The following is an 18,928-nucleotide window of genomic DNA, read 5'->3' on the forward strand; positions in this document are numbered from 1 at the left end:
AATATTCATGGCAGTGTTATTTATAATAGTCAATAACTGGAAATAAACGAAATGTCCATCAGCAGTTTATGGATGAATTAATTGTATATTCATACGATGGAATGGTATACAACCATGAAAATGAAGTAATTATCTCTTCATGAATCTACACCTTTATATCTCACCAAAATAATATTGACAAAAGAAGCTCGAAATAAAAGAACACTTGATTTTATTTACATAAAGTTAAGTACCAGGAAAAACTAATCTATGGTCTTAGAAATTATAATGGGACTAGCCTTTGGCTTGGAATAATCGGGTAGTGATTTCCATTAGTAATAGGGAAGCTTTGGGCATAGTTATGTGTTCACTTTGTAATATCTCTACACTTAAGATTTTAGTACTTTTGACGTATATGTTGTAATTCATAAAATGTACTCAAAAATAGAAATTTGTGTTTGATTTGACTTCTCAGTGTTAATATTATATGCTAATATATGATGATAATTTGACATATTAGAAGAAGGTCAGTGTTTAATGCATACCTTCCAAAATACATTTTTTTTGGCCAGGTGGGTTTGAACCCACCACCTCCAGCATATGGGACCGGCGCCCTACTCCTTGAGCCACAGGCGCCGCCCCAAAATACATTTTTACTGTCATGTTGGAAAAGGATTGAGACATTAACAGTTCAGGAAATACCCAACGTCATTGCTACTACCCCACTACTTTAGGAGTGTTGGGTCTGGTTTCTTTTCATTTAATGAGTAAGAGAAAATACATCTCCTTAATTTGTTGGAGTTTCCATTTTTCACGTTCTTTTTATGTTGTCAGTATATTTTATTGATTGATTGATATTATCCTAAGGGATTTTAACTTTACTGTGATTACTTTGGGTACAAAGGCATTGTGATCTTGATTTCTTAGTCTTGTTAAATAAAGCATCTCGTAACATTCTTTCCATATGTGTTGTGCAATTTCTGATAAGAACCTTTATTATTCTTCTATTGAAGGGTTTTCGGTGTATGCTGAGACCTCAGATCTTCTTGGTCTATTGTTGAGGTCCTTTCCTCTATTGTTGTGTTCTTTTAGCCTAAAACTTATTGAAAAAGCACAATAAGTTTTAAGGCATAAGGAATATGTTAAACATTAGAATTTACAACTTATAGCCGTGATTATCGACTTGATTTCTTAACCATTTTTTCAAGTGATAGAAATAAGATTTTATATTTCTAAAGACATTAAAAAGATAAATAGTAAATCTAGTGATAATGCTTCTGTTGTCCTATATTAATTCTATACTTTAACAAGTCTTTCGAATTACATGTATTTAAATTATTTTCATAGTGAGGCTACACCTGTTTATGTGAAATAATTTCCTCCAGTTTGATATAATGCAAGTTATTTTTACAATGAAGTATTCAAAACTATTTTATTAAATTATTGGGCTTTTGCGATTTCTCTGCAAAATTTGTTGTCAGAGGTTTTGGAAGGTGAACCAGGACAATTTTATACATGTGTCAATAGTTAAGTCACATTTCAGTAAGTGCTGATGGATGTGCTATGCATTCTTGCTTAATGAGCATCTGAAATCTTTTCAATGAAATTTTGTTGACTCCTTATCAAGTCCTGTTGTTGGGAATAATCTTAAGGAGTTCTCAGTAAGGGAAATTAATAATTAAAAATTTTATAATACATACTTATATGGGAAATAACAGAAGTACACATACATACCCACACAAGTGCATAACACGTATAGTAGAGAAGTGGTACATAGTATAGCAGAGAGATTCATTAAAGTAAATATAGAATTTTATATAGGTTTAAAAGACTATGGTCTTTATAAATACCATGGTATGTTTTAGGATTCAGAATTTTGGAATGTCTGATTAATATTCCATATTGATAATTTAAATAACTTATCTCTATAGTTTTATCTTTTAAGGTGATTTAAATGCATAGTACTTATTTTCTTTAGTTTGCTTTTGTAAATTGGGAAATATTATAATGGACAAAAGACTATATGAAAGCATACGTATATAGTTTCAGAGCCATAATAAAATGAACACCTCGCCCACCTGAGCCAAGAAAGAGGACATTACAATAACCTAGAAGCCCTCATGTGTCCCTCTCTGATGGTGCCTCCCTCCATTATTCCCCAAAGAGGTAACCATTATTCTTAATATTGTGCTAATTATTTCCTTGTTTTTCATTGTAGATTTGTTACCCTCCATGTATGTGTTTGCAAGCAAATCATTCATTTATTTTTCTGTTTTCGAATTTTGCATGTATTGTTTAACATTACATACTTTCTTCAGGGAGGGCACTATTAATTCAGTATCTTTTTATTGCTTTATCTGTTTCTGACTTGATACAAAGTCAAATGATTTTATATTATTTTTATGTCTACTAGTTTACTGTATTTTAGTAATTTATGTGTAGGAATTTTTATTTATTTATTTTTTTTTGCCGCAGATGATCAGATTATGTGCAGATAATAAGTTTTGTTTCTTCCTTTCTTAGTCTTACAGGTTTATATTTTTCTTGTCTTATCACTTCAGCTACAACCTTTACTTCAATGTTGAGTAGCGGTGGTGATAACAGGCATCTATTATTATTCCTGAGCTTAAAGAAAACACTTTCATGTTTCTTCTGTAGGAATGGTGTTCACTATGTTTATGTAGATATATTTATTAATGAAGTTTTCTTTTTTTCTGGATTTCTAAGGATTAATATTATGAATTAAAATTTACCAAAGATTGTGTTGGGAGTGATTATTTGATTTTTCTACTAAATAATTTACTGTGGGAAATTATATCAATATATTTTGTTATTAACCCAGCTTGGGTTAAATTAAACTTAGTCAAAACATATTACTTATTTTTTTGTTTGCTAGTATTTTGATAAGGATTTTTATTTTTATATTAATCTGTGAGATTTATACATGGTTTTTAAAAATTTTTGATGCCAGCTCTTTGTTGTTAATGTTATATTGGGCTCATAAAATGAACTTGGAAGTATTTTTCTTTTTTTACTCTGAAACATATGAATAATATTTGAATAATTTTTCCTATTTTACAATAATAACCTTTAAGTCAACTAGGCCTGACCTTTTCTTTATATGTAGAATTTTAACTACTGATTTCAATATAATGGTTTTATGAATATTCAGATGTTTCTGGTTTAGTCAGTTTTGATAAGATATATTTTAATGATCTTGTCTCTGAAATTGATGTCTTCAGTTATTTATAGATTTTCAGAAAGTTCTCTTAGAATGTTTTAATATCTACAGCATTTCTCATTATGTTCCTTTTAAATTCATTTTAAATACTTCATTTTCTCTATTATCTATTTATCTATCATCTGTGTGTCTATCTATCTATCAATCTATCATGTATCTATCAGTTATTGAAAAAGTTCCGAGATAAATAAAAATTAAGAAACGTAAAATCTGCATGTGTGGAAACAAATGAAGCCCTCACAGCAATACTGATAAGCCAAGCAAGTCGAAACTTGGATGGGTGAATGAGAAAGGAGACTGTTGACTGTTTCTTGGAACTGAAATAATGAACCATAGCACAGTCTGTCTCAAAACTTTCATAGTAACTTACATATATCTCCCTATCTTTCCACCTATTTGTTTTTTCTGAACTAAATGTGAGTTGCTGACAGGATGCCCTCTTAAAGCCTAATTATTTTAAGATGTATTTACTGAAAAAAAGGACATTCTTTTTAAATTAATAAATACCTTGTGAGGAAATATTTTTAGATTATGTAAATGTTACCCTTCTCATTAAACTTCTACCCAATAGTTTTAGCATCCATTGATGATTCTCACTACAATTAGATGGTAATCAAATGATGATAGTCTAATTTCATTATTCCTTCTAAGTCTCCCCAACCTACTTATCTACTTATTTCAATGTGAATTCGTGTATTTTTATTTTATTTATTGTTTTATAATCAATTGCCATTCTTCTTTATTTTGGTACTCATACTCTTCCAGATTTGGCGAGTGTGCACTCGTTTCAATCAGCCTCCTGTATTCTGACACCCTCATTCTCTGTGTGACCCTTCACCTTCTGCCCACAAAGTCCATTCACATCTTATACTTTCCCTGCCCCAGTGCTGCAATAAGTAATTTCCAAATGGAATCTAATCTAATTTTCTTTTGGTGGAGAATGATATTCAGAAGCCAAGATTAGAAACTGGCATGTTTATTGCTTATTTGATATAATTATTTCTTGGGCCTCTCAGCCAGAAAGTACACAAACACATATCTATATCCATATGTATGGATCTGGGCATAAATCTCTATTTCTATAGATCTGTGCCTAAAAGCTGTCTGCCAAAACTGCATAATGATGTTGCACAGCATGACAAGGTTCATTTTAGCCTTCCCTTTTTCCGTATTTGTTAATCCTTTCTGATAATGAGAAATCTGGATTCCATTTTATACTTCATATAATTTTTAAATACGTATACCAGGTACTGGGGGCAAGATTTATATATTCTGTAACACTAAAGAAACCATATCTGGAAAAGCATCTGCAATTTTTATCACCATCTTTTTTGTTTTGTTACTTTAATAGAATAGACTTTATTTTTTAGAATAGTTTTAGGTTTATGGAAAAATGAGAAGAAAGTACAGAGAGTTTCCAGATACTGTGTCACCTCCCCACCCTAACTTCCTCTAGTGTAAACACCTTGCTAAGTGTAGTCAAGGAGTCAATTTTTAGAATCAATGAGTCAATATTGATACATTATTAACTAAGTCCATAGTTTTCATTAGGGTTCATTTTCATGTTATACATTTCTGCAAATGTATATGGCATTTATCTACCATTACCATATTATACAGAATATTTTTTGTCCTAAAATTTACCTATGGTCCACTTAGCCCTCTTCCCTTGCTCTCCCCAATCCTCTGACAACCACTGATATTTTTCCAACTTCGTAGTTCTGCCTTTTCTAAAATGTCACTAAGTTGGAATTGTATAGTCTATAACCTTTTTATTTTGTCTTCTTTTACTTAGCAATATGCATTTAAGATTCCTACATGTATTTGCTTTTGTGGGTTTTTTTTTTTTTGCTTAATAGCCCATGTCTTTTATTGCTGAATTATATTCCATTGTGTAGAAACTACATTTTGTTTATTCATTCACCTACTAAAGAATGAATTGGTTGCTTCCAAATTTTGACATTATTAATAAAGCTGCTATAATGTCCATGTGCAGGTTTTTGTGTGGGTGTGTTTTCAACTCGTTTGAGTAAATACCAGCAAGCACAATTCCTGGGTTGTTACAACAAGGTGATGTTTAGTTTTGTGTCCAAATTATCTTCGTTGTACCATTTTTCATTCTCAGCAGCAATGAATAGGGGTTCTTTATCTATAGCCTTTCTATCTCTTGGTATTGTCAGCATTTTGGATTTTAATAGATATTTAATAAAATTTGGATTTTAATAGATTAAAATCCAATCTAATATCTATTGTATATTAAAATTAATTTTAATATACAATATCCATTGTAATAGTTATGTAGTGGTATCTCATTGTTATTTTAATTTTTATTTTTCCGAAGACATATAATGTGGAACATCTTTTCACATGCTTATTTGACATCTTTAGGTATTCTTTAGAAAGGTGTCTGTTAAGAGTTTTTGTCCATTTTTTAATTGGGTTGTTTTCTTGTTGAGTTTCAAGAATTTTTTGTATATTTTGGATACCAGTCTTTCTATAAGCTATGGTGTCAAAAACATTTTCTCCCAGTTTGTGGCTTGTTGTTTTATTTTTTAAACAGTGTCTTTTACAGAGGAGACGTTCTTGATTTTAATAAAGTCCAACTTACTTTTTTTCTTCCGTGATTTTGTGCTCTTGGTGCTGTATCTAAAAAGTCATCTAACCCTAATGTCACCTACATTTTCTCCTCTGTTGTCTTCTAGTTTTGTATTTTACATTTGCTTATTATTCATTCTGAGTTAATTTTGTCAAAGGTATAAGGCCTGTGTCCAGATTCTTCTTTTTGGTATGTGATGCCCAATTTTTCCAGTAATGTTTGTTGAATGACTATTCTTTCATTTTTGAATTGTTTTTGCTCCTTTGTCCAGTTGGCTATATTTGTGTAGGTTTGTTTCTGCGATCTGTATTTTGTTTCAATGATTTATTTGCCTATTCTTTTGCCAGTACTGGGAACTGTCTTGATTAGTGTAGTTTTACCATAAATTTTGAATTTGGGTCATGTTAGTTCTCTCATTTTGTTCTTCTCCAATTTTGTGTTGGCTATTTTCAGTCTTTTGCCTATCTTTACACATTTTAGAATCAATTTGTTGATATTCGCAAAACATCTTGCTGGAATTTTGATTGGGATGCATTAAATCTGTATACCAAGCTGGGAAGAACTGACAGTATAACTTTCTTGATAGTATAACTTTCCTATCCATGTGCCTGTATTATATCTCCATTTATTTAGAGCTTTGATTTCTTTCATTAGAATTCTGTACCTCATACAGACTTTGTAAATATTTTGCTAGATTTATGTATGTATGTATGCATGTATGTATTTATTCTTATGAGACAGAGTCTTACTCTGTCACCCTTAGTAGAGTGCTGTGGCATCATAGTTACAGCAACCTCAAACTCTTGTGGTTGCTGCAGCTCAAGTGATGCTCTTGCCTCAGCCTCCTGAGTAGCTGGGACTACAGGCACCCACCACAACGCCTGGCTAGTTTTTCTATTTTTAGTAGATGGTGTCTCACTCTTGCCCAGGCTGGTGTCCAACTCCTGAGTTCAAGCGATCTACCTGCCTTGGCCTGCCAGAGTGCTAGGATTATAAGTGTGAGCCACCAGGCCTGGCCACATTTTGTTCGATTTATATCTGATGTTTCTTTCTTTGTGGCACAAATATAAATGGTATTATGTTCTTAACTTACAATTCTATGTATTCAGTTGATTTTTATATATTACTCTTATATCCTACAACCTTGTTATACTAGCTTATTAATTATTTGGGATTTTCCACATAGACAATTACATTATTTATAAGTGAAGAATATTTTATTTATTCTTTCCTTTAAAAAAAATTTCAGATGAATAGGAGGGTATATATGATTAGTTTACACTGTTTGCATTTCTAAGGTAAAATACAAGTTGATGGTGAACCCTTCATCTAGGGCAATGGTTCTCAAACTGTGGGTTGCCACCCATAGGAACTGTATTAAAAGGGCTGCGGCATTAGGAAGATTGAGAACTACTGATCTAGGGGATGTGCTCTATTTACATTGTGCACATTAGGTGAGAGTTTACCAATCCCCCATTCACCTCCCATTTCCTTAGTCCCTTTCCCTCCTCCCCATTTCCCCCACTTTAATATACTTGTGTTTTTCTCTCGGGTGGGTGTGTAGTTGTTTTTCTTTCTTTTTTTTTCCTCTTAACATTTTTTTTATTTAATATAACTGTATACATTAATGCATTTATGGGGTACAGTGTGCTGAGTTTGTATACAATTTGGAATGCTTACATCAAACTGGTTAACATAGTCTTCACCTCACTCACTTAATGTAGTTGTTTTTCTTTTGGTTTCATATTAGTATTGAGTACATTGGATACTTGCTTTTCTATTCTCGTGATATTTTACTAAAAAGAATGTGCTTCAACTCCATCTAGGTTAATAAAAAAGATGTAAAGTCTCCATCTTTTTTATGGATGAATAATATTCCATATATATAATATTATATAATAATATTCCATATATATATATATACACCTGTAGTTGTTGTACCATTAGCTGTGCAGAAGCTTTTTAGCTTGACCATGTTCAATTGCCTTATTTTTGATGTTGTTGCAATTGCCAAGAGGGTTGTCTTCACAAATTGTTTCCCCAGGCTGATAGCTTCAAGAAGTTTTCCCACACTTTCTTTTAGGTTTTTTTATTGTTTCAATTCTTAAATTTAAATCTTTTATTGAGCAAGAATTCGTTTTTGTCAATGGCGAGAGGTTGGGGTCTCATTTTAATCTTCTACATGTGGCTAACCAGTTCTCCCAGTACCATTTATTAAATAGGGATTCTTTTTCCAGTGTATGCTTTTGTTTGGTTGTCAAAGATCAGGTGGTGATACATGAATGGGTTCATCTCTAGGTTCTCTATTCTATTCCATAGATCTATATCTCTATTTTTATGACAGTACCATGCTTGCTGTTTTGATCACTATAGACTTGTATTATTAACTGAAGTCTGGTGATATGATGCCTCCAGATTTGTTTTTATTTCTGGTTCTATATGAAATGAAATACTATTTTTTCAAGTTCTTCAAAGTGTGACATTGGTACCTTGATGGGGATTGCATTCAATCTGTAGATTGCTTTGTGTAGTATGGACATTTTAACAATGTTTATTCTTCCTAGCTATGAACATGGTATGTTCTTCCATTTGTTAGTATCTTCTTCTATTTCTTTTCTTGGACTTTCATAGTTATTTTTAAGGAGATCCTTTGCATCCTTTGTTTGGTATATCCCCAGGTATTTCATTTTTTTTTTTTTTTTGAAGCTACTGTGAAGGGTATTGTGTCTTTGATTTAATTCTCAGCTTGACTGTTATTGGCATATATGAAGGCTACCGATTTGTGGACATTGATTTTGTAGCCCAAGACATTGCTTCCAGGACCCTTGTGGTTGAGACCTTGGGGTTTTCCAAGTATAAGATCATACCTTCACAAAGAGCAGGTGTTTGACCTCCTGTTTCCCCATTTGAATACTCTTGATATCCTTCTCTTGCCTGTTTATTCCTTATTTCCTTTTCTTACCTTATTGCAGTAGCTAGGACTACCAGTCTGATGTTGTATAGAAGTGGTGAGAGGGAACATTCTTGTCTATTCCCTTCCTTAGAAGCAAAGTATCTTCTTTCTTACCATTAAGTATTATGTTTCTGTACATGCTTATCAAGCTCAGGAAGTTGCCCTTTATTCCTAGTTTTAGAAAGTTTTCATCATGAATTGCTGTTGGATTGTGTCAAAGGCTTTCTCTGTTGGTGTTTGTATGATCATGTGATTTTCTTCCTTAGCCTATTGACATGAGGGATTTTTATCAACCGATCAGAATGTTGAACCAGCACAGCATACTTCCTCATTAGATTTAAATTACCTTAGCTCCAATACCTTTCTATTAATAAATATTTTGTTCCCTGATCCATTTTTTAATTTACTCTTCACTTTTTTTCTTTTTTATAAAGAAGGATTAGAAATCAGGAGAATTTAAAAAGAATGTGCTATATTTTGGTTTAAAAAATTTCTATCTGAAAGTCTCCTGTGTTTCACATAGTGGCATAATTTTCACTCCTTAAATTTCTTTTCTAACCTGAAAGGCCTAGAAAAGAATGGAAGTTAAATTCCTAGATGAAACTGTTTGTCATAATTTATTTCTGAAGCCCAATATTCTATTTACTGCAAGTCTATGAGATATGAGTCACATAACATAAAATTCACACATTGAAAGTATACAGTTCAGTCGTTTATAGTGTATTCATGAAGTTGTCTGATCACATCCACAATTTTAGAAAATTTTCATCACCCTAAAGGGAAACTCCATATTTATTAGCAGTTGCTTCTCATTTCCTCTCATAACCTCAACCCGAGGCAAGGTTGATCTACTTACCTTATCTATATATTTGCCTTTTGGACTTTTCATATAAATAGAATCATTAATCTATGGCCATTTTTACTGCTGGCTTCTTTTACCATAAGTAAAAGCATGTTTTCAAGGTTTATCCATATTGTAGCATGTATATGTAAGGTACTTTTATTCCATTTCTTGTAAAAAAAACATTTCTTTGTATGGATGCACCACATTTTATTTATACATTTATTCTAAGTTCATGGAAATGGGGTATTTTCATTTTTCAGCTATTGCTTCTATGAACATTTGTATACAAATTTTTATGCAGAGATATGTTATCATTTCTCTTGGGTATATATCTAGAACTGAGTTTACTGGCTTATATGATTACTCTGTTTACACTTCTGAAAAACTTTCAGAATCTTTTCTAAAGTGGCTATACCATTTTACATTCCCATGAGAATTGAATGGGGGTTGACATTCTCCACACCCTTGCCAAGGCTTATTATTGTCCATTTTTAATATAGCTGTTCCATGTGTGTAAAGTGGTATCTGATTGTATTTTTGATTTGCATTGCCCTAGTGGTTAATCAGATTGAGCACATATTATGTGCTTATAGGCCATTTGTATAGGCCCTTTGGATAAATTCAGTCTTAGCTCATGATTTAATTAGATTTTTTTGTCTGTTGATTATTGAATTGTAAGTTTTTTTTTTTTTTGTGGTTTTTGGCTGGGGCTGGCTTTGAACCCGCCACCTCCAGCATATGGGACCGGCGCCCTACTCCTTGAGCCACAGGCGCCGCCCTGAATTGTAAGTTTTATTTATATATTCCACATATCAGATATATGTTTTGAAAATATTTTCTCCCAGGCTTTGTGTTGTTTTTCATTTTCTTTATGGTGTTCTTAGAAGCTCAAAAATTTTCATTTTTGAAGTGCAATTTATTTATCATATCTTTAGTCTCTTACGTTTTGCTTTTGCTATTTACGTTTTGGTGTCAGAATTCTATTAATACATTGATCAATTTTTTAATTGTTAAATGTACCATGGATACCTGTGATAAATTTCATTTGGTCATGGCGTATAATAATTTTTATATTACTGGCTTCAGTTTACCAGTATTTTGCTAAGTATTTTTGGATCTATATTCATAAGAGATATTAGTTTGTAGTTTTCTTTTTGTGTGTGATATCTTTGTTTAATTTTAGCATTAGAGTAGAACCAGCCTATTAGATTTAGTTGAGGTGTCTCCTCCTATTTTATATTTTTTGAAGAGTTTGTGAAGAATTCATAATTCCTTTTAATTTATTTGGTACAGTTCACCAGTTCAGCTATTTCTTTGTGGAACTAGAAATTTTCTCACTTTTCTTTCTGAAAAGTTTTAAAGTTTATAATTCTTTAATTCATCTCTTTATTTTTATAGGTTTATTAAGATTTTTTATTTCTTCTTATATCATATCAGATTTGATAGCTTGTACATTTCTAGGAATTTGTTCATTTTATACTATTATTTCACATTTCATAAATTATCGCAGTTGTTCATGGTATTGCATTATAATCTGTTTTATTTCTGTAAGATTGGTGGTTATGATTCTTTCCTTTCTGATTTTAGTAAATTGAGTTTTCTCTGCTTTTTACTTCAGTGAAACTAAGCGTTTGTCAATTTTGTTGACCTTTTCAAAGGAAAACAATTTTGATTTTCTCCATTTTTCTATTCTCTATTTTATTTATATTCTAATCTTTATATCTTTTGTTCTGCTTGCCATAACCTTGATTTGCTCTTTTATTCCCACTGTTTTAAGTTGGGAACTTAGGTTATTGATTTGTAATCTTTCTTCTCTTTAAATATATGCCTATACAACTATAAGTTTCTTTGTAATCATTGTTTTTGGTATATTCCTTATGTTTTGATGTGTCTCGTCTTCATTTTCATTTATCTAAAAGTATTTTCTAATATCCTTGTGATTTCTTCTTTAACCCATACATCATTTTGGAATAATAGCCCTATTGGAAAAGATAAGAGAAGAAATATGCATGTACATTTTATTTATTCTTAAATAGTTGACTTTGCTAGCACTCTGGATTTGAATAACTGTCTTAAGACTGAATACTTACTTCCCTTAGTGTCTTGTAAGAAAGATATACTACAAGAAATTTGTTACTTTTGTTGAACTGGAAATGTCTTTACTTTGCCTTTGTATTTGAAAAATAATTCTGTGTATGGATGATTCTTGGTGATCCCCCCCACCCTTTCAACACATAAAGCATTCAGCTGCTGCTTTAAGATTTTTATGGTATCTGAGGAAGAGTCAGCTGTTCATTTCGTTAGTGTTACCTTATGTGCAAAGAGCCATTTTTCTCTTGCTGCCCTCAAGATATTCCTTTTATCTTTTTTTTTTGGCTTTTAATGTTTTTTTTGTTTTTTTTTTTTTTTTGTTTTTGGCTGGGGCTGGGTTTGAACCCAACCCGCCACCTCTGGTATATGGGGCCGGCACTCTACTCCTTTGAGCCACAGGTGCTGCTCAGCTTTTAATTTTTTTTACTATTATGTATATATTTTTCTGTTTTATTATTTTTATTTATGTTTTTACTGCTTGGAGTTCATTGAGGTTCTTGGATGTATAGACTGATATTTTTTATGAAATTTAGAAACTCTTTTCTTATTTTTTTTTGAGACAGAGTCTCATTATGCCACCCTTGACAGAGTACCGTGGCATCACAGCTCTCAGCAACCTCATAATCTTGGGCTTAAGTGATTCTCTTGCCTCAGCCTCCCAAGTAGCTGGGACTACAGATGTCCACCACAATGCCCGGCTAGTTTTTGGTTGCAGTTGTCATTGTTGTTTTGCAGGCCCGGGTTGGGCTCAAACCCGCCAGCTTCATTGTGTGTGGCTGATACCCTACTCATTGAGCTATAGGCACTGAGCCAAGAACCATCTTTTCTTAAAATATTTTTCCAAATTCTTTCTCTCTTCTGTGTTGGCATTCACAATACATGTGTGATGGTGCACTTAAGAGTGTTCCACATTTCTTCAATGTTCCATTCATTTTCCTTTCTCTTCTTAAATTGAATAGTCTATATTGACCTACAGTGAAGTTCATTGATCCTTTCTTTTGTTTCCTTAAATCTACTGTTCAGTGCCTCTAATAAAATTTCCAATTTTAATTGCACTTTTCAAGTCCAGGTTTTTCATTATCTTTTTAACAATTTCTATCTCTTTGTTGATATTTTATATTTGATAAGACATTGTCACATTTTCCTTTATATCTTCAAGCATGTTTTTTATTTATTATTATTATTTTTTTAGATTTTTGAACATATTTATAATGGCTGTTTTGATGTCTCTTTTGCTACATCTGTTGTTTGGGTCCTCTCAAAGGTATTATTTTATTGTCTGATTTTTCCCCATTTGTGGGTCATACTATTCCTATTGCATGTCATAATTTTTTCCTGAAAACTAGACATTTTGGATAACATACTGTTGTAACACTGGATTCCGATTCCTTTTCCCTTTCCAAAGCTTGTTATTAGTTTATTTGTTTAGAGACTTGGCTGGATTCTTTTAGAGAAGTCTATTTCAGAGGCATTCTATAATGTTGCTCTTCAGAGATTGAGCCTAGAGATATATACATTCACTCTGGGGTGATAATAGGTTTGGCAAGACTCTGACTTTTTTAATGAGCTCTCTTACAGATCTGCCCCTGTTATCAAAGTCAGCTAATTTCTGATTGATTGCTCTATTGGTTTTAACAATGCTGTGGAACATAAATTGCTTTACTGAGTCAAGTTTGGGCCACTTTTCAGGGGTAGTCTTTGAGGTCAGCCTTCGAAGTTTATTCTACCCCCTGGAGGGCTTTTATTAGCTCTCTTTTTCCCCCTCTTCTCTCTGGTAAACTCCTGTCTGGTTTGTGGTTTACCTTATTGTTCTCTTGGAGAGAATAACTATGTCTAATTGTTTATAAGCAAAATATCCATTGTTTTGATAGTTTCCTTAGGCTTGTACTTTTCTATCCTCTGCTCCAAATACAGTTAGTTTTTTGAGGAGAGCTTTGAAGCTCTCTTTTTCATTAGCCTTTCTCTCTTTCTGGGGAACACTTCTGTGGCACTGTTTTGAAGTTATCAATGTGTGAGCTTGGTGGCCTCTTCCTCTTGGAGTGACATCACTGCTTTATATGCAAGGCACTGGATGGGCATGGTAGGTAGCCTCTGGTGTCTTAGCTTGCTTCCCTTGGTGTGGAACAATCTGCCTTTGAGTGAAGGGGGGGACAGATTATTGGGCCAAGTGTTCTTCTTCTGGGCTTTTAATATAACTACCATTCTACGAGTGGGAGCCAGGTATAGGAATAGTACCTACACATCGCATGTTCCTTCTAAGAACAGAGCTTCTGTAAGCCTGAGCTGGGGAAATGAGAAGTACTGCCAGCCTGCCACACTCCTAGTGAGATATCATTGGCCTGGACTAGGAGCTGAGGGATAAAGGAGTCTGTGTTCTTGGCTTTACCCACTTGATATAGAATTTCTGCCATGGCAAACTGGATGTGTGGTAGGGACGAAGGCAGGGGAAAGGAGGGTAGTATGTAATGCCATGGACTATTGCTGTTCTTACCAAAATTTAGTAGATATTCTTGAGTAAATAATTCTTTATTTGCTATTGCTCTTAGTAAAATGTTCTCAGCTTTAATCTTTATTTTTTCATAATTTTTACCGACTATAGTTCTTTCCCTGGGACAATCTTTGTGGAACTCCTCATGTTATCATACTTTAGTCATTAATTGGTATTCTAATTCATGATTTGGAGATGCTACATACACCATGATAACTATACTGTACACACTATGTTTTTTTCTTTGTTTGTACCAGGGATTTATTTAGAGTAGTACTGATTCATATTGTCATACATCTTTGCTATATTTCCATTCATTCAAATTAATTATAATCATGGGCATAAGAGGTCAGACAATTAAGTTTGCAAATTTGCCACCATGCTCTTTCGCTGGAAGCCCTGTATAACCAGGTCAGTAAGGTTTCATAACTTTGATAATCAGTGTCTCACAGATGTGTTCATGTTGACGTGTGGCAGTGTCTTGGTGAATGGCATTCATTATTGTTTAATGTTTTTGTGTTCTATCATAAAAATGTTGGAGCTTGAATTATAGCAATGAATAAACATTAAATTTCCTTTTAAATGTGGCTAGTATGGAAGTGAAATCGGAGACTTTTTATTCAAAATTTATGTAGATAATGCCATAAAGAAAACAGCAGTGTACAAGTAGATTAAATGTTTTTCTGAGGGGAGAGAAAGTGTCACTGATGAAGAGAGGTCAGAGCGGCCAGTAACGAGCAGAGCTGACCAAGTAAACATCAAGAGAGACAGGAGACTCTTACCTGAAAATCATCTTGGTATGAGAAATGTGTGTGCAAAAATAGTCCCGAAGGAGCTCACCAATAAACAAAAGCAAAGGAAAGCTGAAGTTTGCCAAGACCTTTTGGAGATGCAAGACAGTGTTTTGGGCCGTAGGGCATACCAAAATCACCCTGAAACAAAATGTCAAAGTGCGCAATGGAAGTCAGCCAATTCTCGGCGACTAAAGAAGTTCCATAAGTTCAAATCAAGAATTGAAACAATGCTGCTAACCTTTTTTGGTATCAGAGGTATTCATTGTGAATTTGTACCAACTTGACAGTTAACCAAGTTTACTATTTGGAAGTGTTGAAAAGGCTACATGAGAAAGTTAGAGGAAAATAACCTGAACTTTTTTATAACAACTCATGGCTCTTAGATCACAACAGAGCACCAGCTCATATGGCACTGTCTGTGAGGGATTTTTTAGCCAGTAAACAAATAACTGTATTGGAGCGCTACTTACCTTATCTGGCCCCCGGTGACTTTTTTCTTTACTTGAAGACAAAGGAAATAATGAAACGAAGACATTTGGTTGACATTCAGGACATCAGGGATAATACAACATTATTGTATTATTTAGAAGGCTCTAAAGGCCATTCTAGAAAAATTACACCAAAGGGTGGATTTTACCCTGAGGTCAGTGCATAGATACCCAAGGGGGGTGCTTCAAATGTTACTATAGTGATATGGAGCAATGAAGTATGTTGCACTTTTTCTAGGATGAATTCGTGATCTCGTCAGACCTTGTATATATATATATCTAGCATTTTCTCTCAGAGTTAAACTTTAATTAAAAGAACATTTATATTAATGTAAATATTTCTCACAAATGTAATTGTAATTTTTGATTATACACAAACTGTGGGTATATGTCAGTGGTTCTTAACCTTCCTAATGCCACGGCCCTTTAATACAGTTCCTGTGGATCGCCACCCATAGGTTGAGAACCACTGGCATATGTCAAAAACAATCTTGGGCAAAAGTACTTACACATAAATGAATACAATCTATATGATTTCATGTAGGTAAAGTACAAAAACAGCAAAAAATGCTATGGTGTTAAAATAAGAATAGTGCTAATGATTTTTTTTTAATCTGAGTGCTGATTACTTAGTTTTGATCACCTGTGAAAATTCATTGAATTTTAGACTTCCGATGTATACATTTTTATGCATGTTATATTATGCCTGTATAAAAAAATTATTATGGGGTTCATATGAGTTATGAAGTTTTAACCAAATATATAGTTCAGAATAAATTTACTATATTTAAGTTTTTACTTATTTTAGTTTTCAAAAATGATGTTTTTGTCCTTTAGTTTTAACATAGCTTGTTTCCCATCTTTACGAATAAAAATTTATAATATAAATTATTATGATGGTTAACACATCTTTTTGATATTGTTTCCTGAAAGCATTCTAAGATGCTGTGAGTCTCAAATACTTTTTAAAAGTATTGAAGTCTAAAGGTCATTTATAAATTGTTAAAAAGATAAACTTTTCCCCCCACAATTCCAGGGAATATCTATATGTAAACTAGACCCCTTATATAATATATAGAAAATCAGAGAGGTCTTTTTATCCTTTGTAATACATTTTTAAATTTTATTCTGTAGGACTATTTTGAAAGAAAGTGGGTTTGCCAGATACCTTCATTCAGCTGTTCTTATCAATGGAGCTATGCTTATTTTTGGAGGAAATACCCATAATGACACTTCCTTGAGTAACGGTGCAAAATGTTTTTCTGCCGATTTCCTGGCATATGACATAGGTATGTATCTGTTAGGATTGTACAAACTAGGAAATATCAGAAATTTTCCACATAGAGATTCTCTAATACATTAATTGATGGCATGTGTATATGTCATTTTAGAGATAAATTCAGTGCTACATTATGGACAGAATTCTCTAATTCCAGCATAGTGGTAGTATATAGCTAGGAGAACAGACATGTCGAAGTAAGTTAGTGGTGAAGACTGAAGAATAGAGAAAGCTAAGTCTGAATGTCCTTTTTGAAACCTTTGTAAATGGTATCCCTGTGTGAGCTCCCTATCAGTCTTTTGTGTTTGTTACCATATTGTTTAATAGTTTTGATGATGGATAGATATGAAATACTGTCAAATTATGTAAATTATAAAGAGTAGGAATGTAAACATTTTAGATTTACTAGGGATAAGCAAAATGTATCTATATTAATTCTAGATTAACTTAGCATAGAAGTTAGAACTAGAGAAAGGAGTATAAAAACGTAGAGCTAAAGAAATAAGATTTTGAGACAAAATGGAGACCCAGAACATACCTAGGAATAGAAACAACTAAGTAAGCATCATTTTCCAGAGAACCCAAAATGGAGTGCATTATAAAATTCAATTAATTTCAATCACGATATATAGTCCTGTCAGTTTCTGAGTATTTAAGTATGTGTATTTCTTGAAATACTAAATTTAGGTACCTAGTAGACCATTGTAGTGAAAATATTGTCTATGGATTGTGTTATATAAAAATTAGATAATATTTAAAATATACTTAGCAGTGGTTAAGAGTACCTTTTATTGGTGGTATAAAGTAACACGTGTATACCACAATTTTGAAAATACTGGGATGTATTTTGATGCATAAAAATAAAAGATAACATTTAATAGATGTAATAAGTATACTTCTGCTTTTAAACCTCATAACTGCACATTGTCTGCTTTGGTAAATTATTTCAAGTGGAAACATATGAAGAAAATTATGACTATCAATAAGCATTTTGATCTTTATACTATTATGTTTGTTTGAAGGAAATTCCTAATAATAAAGTTAAGCATGCTTTTTAACTCTAATCTATGTGTAACTCTATGTGTTAGATACTAAATAATTTAATCTTTATCTTTTTGAGAAAATAATTTAAAGTTATGACTTATAATGAACCTGGAATTTTATCAGTTTATAGAAGGCTCATAAATCATTGTCTGAGAGCAGAAAAATGGTTTGAATTTCAGTACTGCATCTAGACTGGCAGGGACCTTATCTGTCAGTCTAGGCTTGTTAATATACTGTTTTGGCTATGGTGCTGAGACAGTGGGCTTATTTTTCTCAAAGTAGATGAAAGTTTTGTTTGTTTGTTTGTTTTTCTTCTGGGGAAAAAAATTGTAGGAAAAGTGTAGAATTTTGTTGTTCATATTAAAAATCCATGAAGGGGATTTTGAACTTTTGCAAAAGACCCTTCAAGGAGCTTCCACACAATGTCTGTACTTTGAAGAATTGAAGATTAACTATTTTGTAGCTGACATATTGGGAATTTATTTTTATTTCTTTCATATTGTCAAAGTTTATGATGTTTCAAGTGTCAGAATGTTTACTGAGGTGAAAAACCATTAGAAATTATTGTTTCAGTGATAGAAAGAAGGAATAATGGTTCAACAGGGAAATAGATCGGATTATCATAATTCTAATTACTACCTCTTATTAATTTTCTCTGAAGTGCTAGGTACTATGTATTTATATACAAAATCTGTAACCTCTGTAATAACCTTGTAACAATGTTACTACATTTTCATAAGATTAAGAATATTAGGAATTTGTCTGAAGTTAGGCAGGGTATAAGTGGTAGATTTAGCTTTGCTAACTCCTAAGATTGTGGTAGTTTTTCTACAAGATTACATCATGCTGGTTGGTTTGGTTCAATGTATGTTCTTCATTTTGACAACAAATTATCAGATATTTAGTAATTTATATTATATTTACTAATTTTTTTCTTAATACTGTGTAAACATAAAAGCAAAATCAGTTTCATTTTTTTCAAACTGTTCAGACTAGAGGAAGAATAAAATATTTTAAACAGTTTTATATTTTAACATAGGATTTTTTTTTTTGTCTGTACTAAAAATGACAACAAAAACATAAAGGTAATCACACATATATTAAAAGTGTTTTGTTTTACCTCATTTGATT

General features: G+C 32.4%; 1 protein-coding gene across 3 annotated transcripts in view; it reads left to right on the forward strand.

Moving 5' to 3' along the window:
- Positions 1–18,928, forward strand: part of ATRNL1 (attractin like 1) — a 723,386-nt gene that overhangs the window by 129,363 nt on the left and 575,095 nt on the right. The window contains exon 10 of one of the 3 annotated variants that reach the window (XM_053583938.1): positions 2,023–2,110. The exons of 1 other annotated variant lie outside the window; for it this stretch is intronic. In XM_053583938.1, coding sequence (XP_053439913.1) covers positions 2,023–2,044 — 22 coding nt within the window. In that variant the 3' untranslated portion in view covers positions 2,045–2,110. Of the gene's footprint in view, positions 1–2,022; positions 2,111–16,608; positions 16,764–18,928 lie in introns of those variants that run through there. One more of the 3 variants, XM_053583937.1, reaches the window with a different exon arrangement.

This window comes from Nycticebus coucang, chromosome 3 (assembly GCF_027406575.1).
Source record: "Nycticebus coucang isolate mNycCou1 chromosome 3, mNycCou1.pri, whole genome shotgun sequence".
NCBI lineage: Eukaryota > Metazoa > Chordata > Mammalia > Primates > Lorisidae > Nycticebus > Nycticebus coucang.